Raw genomic sequence first — 10,072 nt, 5'->3', positions numbered from 1 at the left:
GAAAGTGCCTCTGCTGGGCACGGACATGGCCCTCGGAGCTTTTCATGTCACTAGAATACTAAAAAACACACATGTAATTAATATAACGATAAGAAAATAAGAACTAAGAAATGTTACGTAATGTGAACCACTAAATTTTACATCATAATACAACGATAATGAAACACACATCACACATGCAGTGGCATGTCAGAACCCGTTGCAAACTACGGTAAACAGATTCCGGACTAACCTAACATGTCTTAGGTAATTTAAAAAAAAACAGAACAAACACAACGATGCAGCATGTCACTATCACTAGGATAGTCCTAGTAGCCGTACCCCCACGTAGCAAACTGCGTTGAGCCTTCTCCGCAGTATCCACTCATTGCAGGTGGGGCAGGCGGTGGTGCCGGAGGCGCAGTGCCCTTCTTCTTATGACAAGGGCAGTTGCAGTAAGGAATAGTGCATGGTTCATCTTGTGAACCGGCTGCATTGCTGGTATCATCAACTTCGTCGTATTTGTTACCCTCGCTCACTTCCTCATAATGGTTCACCTTACATTCCAGATCAAATATCTTTATCTGGAGGTACTCGATGAACTCCTGAACAGAATCAATTGGTGCAGGATCTACCCAACTAGTAAAACCACAGTTTTCTGGAGCATCGGAAGACTGCAAAACAAATTTCATGTAAGGTGTCTCATTGAAGATAAAGAAATGAAACAACCGAGTATTACCCATGCGTGTGGACATTTAAAGAAACGCCGACTGCCATCCATCCCGTCGGTGCACATCTGCACTAAGCAGTCCTCACCATGTCTGCATTTTGGCCACGGTTCTCTACGGTTATCGTATTGTCGAAGAGGAGTTTCATTGGTAAATTCACTCTTGTGCTGTGGCGGAAACTCAAACACTGGTTCCGGAAAGGAATCAGATCCAAGAGGCCCCTCCCATATTATGGGGTCTCTCTTTCTTCCCCCTTTTCCTTTCCCAAAACCATAGTAATTCTTCTCGTTAGACCCACCTCCAGACATTGGGTATACAATGAGGTTTGGTGTTTGAGTTGTGCTAGGAGTTCACAAAGTTGGGAGTATTTATAGGCGCACAAAGGTCTGATACCCGGAGTGTGGAGTGTAAATGCACCTAAAAAACCTACATGACAACACAGTGAAGATGCTAGCTGACCTAACACTGAAAATGCTAGATTCGATTCTCGGAATGACTACTCGATGCATCTCTGTGCATGCAGACTCACATCACTGCATTGCTGCCGCTCGGTCGATCGCGCCTAGATGCCGCCTTCCCCACTACACGCTACAGATCTTCGCTGTAGAATGACAGGTCCGTCGTCCTCGCCAGAGAGACTGTTTTGAAGGTGAGCTGGTGTGGTTGCCGTGTTGTCACATCTTTTTGAAATGGTGGAAGAGCACTGCTATTGGGTTGTCGTCTTTTGTCACGTATGTCTGGGCAAAGAATGCGACATTTGGAAAACCCGTGATCGCCGTGCTGAGCAGTGGCAACCTGTGATCTCGTACTCGCAGCTAGATACACTATGGTTCCTATTTTGAGCTATTCGAGCGTCCTGAGCGATATGTGAGATCTCCGGATGCTTTTTAGTATTCTAGTGTCATGAAAATATGTGCTTTTTAGCAGCAGACCCCGATGTATTTCTTAGTTCTTAATTCTTATCGTTATATTAATAAAATGTGTGCTTTTTAATATTCTAGTGACATGAAAAGCTCCGAAAATATTAAGGACAAGTTCAAAGATTTCATAGACTCCTGGCTACAACTGCAAATTAATGGTAAAGGCTACAACACACAGAGTTAAGCTCTCAACTTAAAACATAAACAACTAATTGCAGTGGCATGTGCACGCGACAAGATAATTTCTTGTTGCATCTAAACCTACCATGCCTTATGGAATGTAAAATGCCGAGATTACATGGTACTACTCTACTGAGTGCACCTAGGATATTTGCCCTTCCTAATTGCTTCAGCCCCGGCTTCCTTCGCACGGCGTGCCCTCTCTCGCTTTCTCTCTCTGTCAGCTTCACGTTCGGCCGCCGCCTTACGATCCACCTCCTCCATCCTCTTGCGGATCTCTTCTTGCTCTTTCTTGCGCTTCTCCTCTTGCTGTTCCTCGTGCTTCATTCGGCGCCAACGTTCTGCAGCCCACCTTGCTTTTTGTTCCACAATGTCCTTTGCCTGCTGCGACTGCACGGTGTCGAACCACTGCATAAAATCACAAAGAGGCGGAGGAGACTTTGTCCAACACAAGTTAGAATCATAACTCAATGTTAGGTCACAGAGAAAAATAGCGTATGTTGTCCTGCTACCTTGGCCCGGTCTTTGCCCTATCGCTTAGGTGGATCATATTCGTAGTTCTCACACATAAAGAACCTCATGCCGTAGTCATCTCCTAAAACCTCAGATTGCATGAACTTGCATAACGAACCGCAGAAGCACATTGGCACATCAATTCCTTCGGGTACGGTGGCTTTATACTTGCTCCACGGAATGTAGGTTGATCCTGACGAAGACATTGGCGCTATAGTGTGGTGCGCCAAATAAAAAACAATGATTTAAGCAATACACATATCGTATACCAAATTGATGCGTGAAAATATAGGTACTGTCATAATTCTATTGTCTTATACTGCAATATCAATAAGGTACTGTCATAATTCTATTCTAATGTATAATTATTTTATTTGAAAAAGTCTGTAATAGTACTCAAATTGTAATACTAAACTAGTGTTTTAAAGCATCAAATCTAATTCAGCTAATCTGCTAATTAAATTAAATTGTTATACAATATCAACGCATTTATATGGAAGTTATCGGTAGATCACAAGTGCGGAATTCGGCAGAGCTTCGCCGCTTCCCTTCTCCTCACCCCTCTCTTTTTTCTGGATTTTTTGTGGATTTTTTTAGGTCAAATAAGGAGGGAATGAGGGGGAGGCCTTATATAAGGGTGGGCTGAGCCGGTCGCCCGCGGGGGGGGGGGGGGGGCTGTCGCCCGCGGGAGGGGCGACCGGCCCCCCGGCGCCTGCAGGCCGGGCCAGGGGCCTGTCGCCCGTTGGGGGGGGGGGCGACAGGCCCCCTCTTTTTTTTTCCTCCAGAGACTTCGTTGCAAATTTGAAGAAAAAAAAACATTTGAGCCCTGTCGCCCTCCCATAGGGCGACCGGGGTATATTTTTGAAATTTTCCAAAACGGACATATATTTTTGAAATTTTAATTTTTTTTAAATATAAAAAAGAAAAAACCTCATATAAGAGAGAGTGGCAGGCCGAGCTCAGATCGATCTCGGCTTGGGCCCTTATGGCTCGGCGGGATCTCAAGCTCAGATCGATCTCGGCTTGGGGATGCTGTCGAAGTCAAGCTTGAGGGGTGGCAGGCCGAGCCGAGCTCCGCTAATTGACAGCCTTCGGCCCTCCTCACGGCTCAGCCTCGGGGACTAGGGCTGAAGGCCATACGGAGTATATCTGTTTCTTGGGTCCTGTTTCTTTCCCCCTTTCCCTTCTCCCTTACTCTCTCCTCCCATTTCACACACAAAAAATAAGCCTCTCTCTCTCGTCTTCCCCGGCGGCGACGACTGGGCGAGCGGCGGCGCCATTCGTCACGCCTTCGCCCAGCACTTTGCCGGAGACGACCATCCACCAGGTACGCCGCCCCTCCTCTTTTCTTCTGCTGGGGGAGACGGAGCACCCCAAACCCTAACAAAACTATTTGTATTCGGATCTGATCCAGTTACACTATATTACCTACTAGCTTCGATTACCTTTGCAAAAATTATCGGGTGTACAAGTGTACACCCATGTCCTATGCTGGGTCCGCCCCCAATCAATCCATTTTTTTTCCTTTTTCGGGATAGGCGAGTCAGTCAGTTCAATTTGGCCCTAGCTGGTTCTTTTTGGATGTAGCGAGTTTGTTTTTCCAAAATATTTGGTAGTTCAGTTGAATTCCCATGCACCTAAGTTAACCATCCATGCGAATACCACTGTAAGGGGGCTCATGCGCAGTGTGCTCAACTTGGTATTTTTCTTGTGTTGTTGATTGAACATGAATCGAGGTTGCTCAAATCTGTGTAGTTTATGTTTGAGTTTGAATTATATTATCAGCTAATACATGGGAGGTCAACCTGCATCTTTCCCATGCTAGTGTGAACAGAATTGCTGAGAATTTTTGTGAACGTGCTCAAGTGCTCTAAATGGTTTGCCTTACGCTGTGTTTCATTTGGGTGTTGGATTGCTATTTTTTAATACATGCTTGTAGAGTGCAACAGGATCATGATTTGCAGTTGGCAATTTGGTGCCTCGCTTTAGGTAATGGCCTGACGAGGTGTGATGTCACGTTGTTCCTCCCAATGCATATCGAATACACTTCCTCTCCCCTCAATGCATATCTGGTTGTTTTTCTTATGGCTAAGACTCTAAGCCCAATTTGTTAATTCCACAAGACACTAGCTCATTCTTTTTTCTCATTTAATTGCTTGTAACATCAGTTCGTACTACGTGGACACATATTAAATACCTAAAACATTCACCAAAGTGGGGTGTTGGGAAGGCGTTATGATTTTATGCTAATCATGCTTGTATAAAATTCAAGGTGTAGCTGTCCAAGTGTTTATGCCGTTCAGCCCCGGTACAACCAATTTTTATGTAGAAACCAACAGAACTGGAATTCTATTTACACTTTGATGGTTTAGATCTTTATATGGAGTCATAATGGGTTATTTTCTGTGCCTTGAATCTTTTATTCTATTTTGTTGAAAACGTTGATGAAGTAATTTTGTGTCAAATTGTTCCCCTGAACCTTTACAGTGTTAATTGTGTTCATCTGTGTATTTAAATTAGGCACGGCACCTTAAAATATGGTGTTCCCTTCTCAACCATTGCTGGCACTGTATCTGCACTTCAAAGTGAACTTAAAAATTGTATTGTTACTATCTCTTAGGCTGGATTTTCATTGCCATAAAGCGCTAGATTTTGCATACTCCATGCACACATTGTTATTCACTCTCTTTTGTCAAATAAAACAGTGTTGTAACTTACAATGGAACCAAGTTATGCAGGGGCAGTCCTTTTATTTAAATGAAGTTAAATAATACACACCGCCTGAATATGTTAAAACTAAATTGCTGGTAACTGTATCTTGAGTCAGTGTGACTTGAGGTTGCCGGGTTGTCTTGATCTGTGCATGGTTACCTGCTATTGTACAGATTACCTATACTGGTATTCTGTAGAACAAAATAGCAACATGAACTTTTAACAGCAGCTTCTGGATTTTGTTATGTGCATAACCTACAAGCTTAAGTGTGTGTGCATTATCATTGGAGATGCCCAAGGCCTGTGTGCATGCAATATTCTTTCTTTTTTGCATTACCTTTTTATCAGTATCTTATTCTGTTTCTGCTGATGGATCATTCGTTATGTAGACAAAGGTGGACTACAAAACTGAGTTTGATGGATCATGATAATTCTAGAAGAAGTCACTCCAAAAGGAGGGCACATTCCAGTTTTGATGATGGAAAGAGGAAACGGTTAAACTCCAGGCATGATGACACATCTATGTCCTCTGAGCCAATTGAAACCATTTACAGGATATTGTGCCCGGTAAAAAAGATAGGCAGTGTCTTGGGGAAAGGTGGTGACATTGTTAAGACCCTTAGGGAGGAAACTAAATCAAAGATAAGGGTTGCTGATTCCATTCTTGGTGCAGATGAGAGAGTAATTATCATCTTCAACTACCAGAGTCATTCCGAACGAGCTGATGAAGTAGCTGAAAATATATCTAGTGATGGCTTAGGGAGCATGAAGCCCCATTGTCCTGCCCAAGATGCCTTGTTGAAGATACATGATAAGATTGTGGCAGATGAATTTCATGATGGAGTTGCCAACAAAGATTCTGAAAGTGCTGATGATGTGACTGCCCGGATTTTGGTTCAAGGCAACCAAGTTGGCTGCCTTCTAGGAAAAGGTGGCTCCATTATACAACAACTGCGAAATGATACTGGTGCTGGGATCCGTGTCTTGCCATCTGAAAACCTTCCCCAATGTGCACTTAAAAGTGATGAGCTAGTGCAGGCAAGTTACATTAGTAATAAAAAATCCTTTATTATCTTATTATTAAGCTTAGTAAGGCCTTTTCATTCCATCGATTCCTGTAACCTCATATAGTGTTTCTTTTATTGGATTAGTATTCAACTATTTATATATTACTTTTATGGAAATAAACACATCAAATGCTGCCCTACTTGGCGAGTTTCTGATGTTTTGATAACTTAATTTCCCTGCCAATTAATTAAATGAATTTGGGTTGGCATGCTGTTCTATTTTAATTTCATTCTTGGACATGAATATCCTATTGAGCTTCTGATATTTCAGATAACTGGAGCACCTTCTCTTGTAAGAAAAGCTCTGTACGAAATATCAACTCGTCTCCATCAACATCCACGTAAAGAAAACCTACCTCTTGAGGAAATAATAGATGCAAGCACACAAAGGAAACGCGAGTCTCCACCACCATTACCACATGGAAACCATATGTTCCCACACTTGCATATTGATCATCCACCACCTATACCCCTGCTTGATCCATATAGAGATGGACCATTGCGAACTGTTGATGAAACTGAGGAGTTTTCTGTCAGAATTCTGTGTGCCTCTGAGCTCATTGGTTCAGTTATTGGGAAAAGCGGGGCTAATGTTAAGCGGGTAGAGCACCAGACTGGTGCTCACATTAAGGTTCAAGAAGTTGACAAAGATGTTTCTGAAGAAAGGATTATTATTGTTTCATCTAAGGAGGTAATGCCGATGGTTGTTCTGATTGCCAACCCCTTTTAATACCAACTTTCAGCATGAGCACTCACAATTTTACATCCTTGTTTGTTCAGATACCAGCTGATCCAATATCCCCAACAATTGAGGCACTCATGTTGCTACATGATAAACTAAGTGCACTCTCTGAGAAACGCCATGTGAGTACAAGGCTTGTTGTACCATCAAGCAAAGTTGGCTGTATTCTTGGGGAAGGTGGGAAGATAATTACTGAAATGAGAAGGCGAACTGGGGCAGAAATTCGAGTCTACTCAAAGGCAGATAAACCAAAGTACTTGTCTTTTGATGACGAGCTTGTGCAGGTGATTTAATATTTGCTAACAGCTGCATCACAATAGGTATATATTTTTTCCCAGACCTCTTTTATTTAACTTTTGTTGTGCCTTTACATTTGTTCCAAGCTTCCAGGTTGCTGGGCCTCCAGCTGTTGCAAGAGGAGCCCTCACAGAGATTGCTTCGAGACTTAGAACTAGGACTTTGAGAGATACAAATTCTGTCAATAACCCTCCACCTGTCGCCCCTTTTCATGGTCCGCCTGTTGATCTGCCTAGCAGAGAATTCCCAGTACATGGAAGGCCCGCCAATGATCCACCACCATATGGAAGGCCTGCCATTGATCCACAATCTGGAAGACTTACCAACGATCCATATGGTAGGCCTGCCATAGATCCACCATTTGGAAGACTAACCAATGATTCACCATATGGAAGGACTGCCATTGTTCTACCATTTGGAAGACCTACCAATGATCCACCATATGGAAGGCCTGCCAACAATGCACCATATGGACAACTTGCCAACGATCCACCATATGGAAGACCTTCCAGTAATGTACCATATGGAAGACTGAACGAAAGTGCACCTCATGATCCTTCCTATTCATACCCTGTAGACTACTTCTCTAAAAGAGAATATCCCCATGGAAGCCCTCCAATTGTTAGTAATGCCCCATCATCTGCTTATGAGAGATATGCAACACCTGCTCGCGTTCCTATTAGAGAACTTCCCTCTTACAGTCCCGATGCAGATTATATGTCACATCGTTCTTACCGTGCCCATGTGCCTATTGATAGCTACTCTAGTAGGGGCACACAGCAATTAGGCATCACAAGAGATGGAAATTCAAATGCTTACGACTATACTGAGGTACATCTTTGATGAGCTAGCTTCCCTCCTTTTGAAATGCCGACCACCTGAAATTTTTCATTAGAAGCTAGAGACTGTACACGTGACTGTTCCTATGTTCATATTTCATTCTGTTATTGGGTGATACTTTTGAATAAAGAAAAAAAAATCATGTGCTACTGTCTTATGGCGAACAACTTTCGTCCACTTCTGTGGCAGCTAAGTTCACTCTAATGTGGACACGGTGATAGATGGTGAAGCTCTGTTGATTTGTTATCATGTGCAAACCCTAGATTTAGCTGCTGAGATGTGCTCTGCTTTATTCTTTATTTTATTTATGCCTGTCAGAAAAATTGAGTTCTGAATATATTTGAATTTCTTTCTTGTCAGGCTGCTGGACAGATGCATGGACGTGAGGATCATCGAGGACAGACAAGTGTTGCTAGGTATGACTTTGGAGGCCTTCCTTCCTAAACATAAGTTTAATTTTACCAGTACAAACTCCATTGAAAAGGATACTTTGGCAGCAGGTACTCGAGCACTATTGAACTGAGGGTTCCAAGTAGTTCCTTGGAATCTATTGTTGGAGTTGGCGGGGTCAATCTAGCAGAGATCCGTCAGGTATAGAAGCTATGCTTCTTTGGTTCCACGGGCACTGCTATCTGAAATGCATCCTCTGTGATGATCTAACAGGTTCTCATGAGTGTTCTACTTCATCCCAGATTTCCGGTGGCAAACTGAGGCTACTTGAAGGGCATCCCGGTTCTTCTGAGTCAATAGTGGAGATCCAGGGCACACTGGACCAAGCGAAAGCCGCGCAGAGTCTTCTGCAGGGCTTGATTAGCACGAACAGCCGGAGCACGCAGCAGCAACCCCAGCCTTCCCGCATGCCACATTACCCAAGCTGGGGCTAGTTTCTGGTCTAGTGGCAGCAGAGGAAAGCAGATTCCGCTGGGTTTGCCATGTGGCTGGAGCTATCTGTGTTACATTGACCGTGCTAGATAACTGTTACATTGACCGTGCTATCAAGATAATTTAGGTTAATGCTGTATGACAAATAATATCGTTTTACCAGAGACGTAAAGGCTGTTATTTGAGGTTAATGCTGTATATGGATTCTGAATGTTTGAACCCTGTTACGACGGCTGCTATTTGAGGCCGAATGAAACTGCACGTCTGGTTCTCTTGAGGCTGGCTTCACCCATGCTAGTTTGTCGCTTGTAGGAACCCAGTTAGGACTGGACATAAAAAAAAAAGCTAGAGCATTATCTCATAGGTTCGGCTGTGTTCAGCTAGGCTTAGCTCGTCGCTTGACGAGAGACGAGACGAACTCGACAAGCTTCGCCTGCTACAGTTCCTGTGGCTGCCGGTCTTTTGGGGCGTGAGGACTCGCCCCCGCGTGGAAGATGAACAGCGATATCTGGTTCTCCACCACACCCGTGAGCACGGTGCTCTCCTATATGCCCTTAGCCAAACTCTTACAGGTGGACCAACTGTCCCCACATGGCAGCAGCATACGTGTTACGGTTCAGCAAGCTTCTCGACCGAGGATCTCGGATCAGATCCATCATCATTAACAGTTGCTTAATTTGCATTTCTTTTTTGAATGGTACTAATAATCGCGACCTCCTTTAGTTTCCGTGATGGATCATCAGGCAGGGTTCACCTTTTCGTTTTTCTACCGAATCCCGCCAACTCCCGGAAACGAAATTTCGGCCGAAATTTCGCCGAATTTCGCTAATTTCGAACGGAAAGAGAATTCAAATTCAAAAAACGAAATTTCGGTGAATTCCGACCGAAATTTCGGTGATTTCGACCGGAAAATGATGTCCGTTGTGATTTTCGTACTGTTTCGGAGGTCAAATGAAAAACTTTTGAATACCAACTTTGTTCAGTTTTTCGAGATCTACAACTTTTGTTTCAGGAACTTTTTCATTTGAGCAATGGTTTGAAAGTTATTTAATTATTTCAAAAACTACCAATTAAAAGTCTTGTCATTTCATGTGACAACTTCCATTTTCTCTCTTAGGTCTCAACTAGACTTTTATTATTCTTGTTATTGCGGATATGCCTATTAAATTTCAGGGACATTGGTTGATCCAATTAAAAGTTGTTTTAAATCCA

The 10,072-nt window shown here is 43.2% G+C and overlaps 1 protein-coding gene across 5 annotated transcripts; it reads left to right on the top strand.

Moving 5' to 3' along the window:
• The first annotated feature begins 3,467 nt into the window (after window positions 1-3,467).
• Window positions 3,468-9,137, top strand: LOC120650652 (KH domain-containing protein HEN4-like). Of its 5 annotated transcripts, none has more exons than XM_039927856.1 (9): window positions 3,470-3,647; window positions 5,422-5,630; window positions 5,706-6,070; window positions 6,371-6,790; window positions 6,880-7,125; window positions 7,232-7,969; window positions 8,339-8,394; window positions 8,476-8,569; window positions 8,671-9,137. In XM_039927856.1, exons 2-9 carry the CDS (start codon window positions 5,450-5,452, stop codon window positions 8,860-8,862), a joined length of 2,292 nt encoding a protein of 763 aa, XP_039783790.1. In that variant the 5' UTR covers window positions 3,470-3,647; window positions 5,422-5,449; the 3' UTR covers window positions 8,863-9,137. The 5 variants fall into 5 exon arrangements, with proteins under 5 accessions (XP_039783788.1, XP_039783787.1, XP_039783790.1 ...); XM_039927857.1 differs by having other exon boundaries at window positions 3,471-3,647; window positions 8,479-8,569; XM_039927854.1 differs by having other exon boundaries at window positions 3,468-3,647; window positions 5,428-6,070.
• The last annotated feature ends 935 nt before the right edge of the window (window positions 9,138-10,072 follow it).

Source organism: Panicum virgatum, chromosome 9K (genome assembly GCF_016808335.1).
Source record: "Panicum virgatum strain AP13 chromosome 9K, P.virgatum_v5, whole genome shotgun sequence".
NCBI lineage: Eukaryota > Viridiplantae > Streptophyta > Magnoliopsida > Poales > Poaceae > Panicum > Panicum virgatum.
This window is presented reverse-complemented; position numbering and strand designations above follow the sequence as displayed.

Excerpts from the sequence above, each read along its gene's own strand:
- LOC120650652 (XM_039927854.1), top strand. The coding sequence starts at position 5,450 with ATGGATCATGATAATTCTAGAAGAAGTCACTCCAAAAGGAGGGCACAT. Across the intron at positions 6,071-6,370 it reads AAAGTGATGAGCTAGTGCAG|ATAACTGGAGCACCTTCTCT; the intron begins GCAAGTTACATT and ends CTGATATTTCAG. Across the intron at positions 7,126-7,231 it reads TTGATGACGAGCTTGTGCAG|GTTGCTGGGCCTCCAGCTGT; the intron begins GTGATTTAATAT and ends CCAAGCTTCCAG.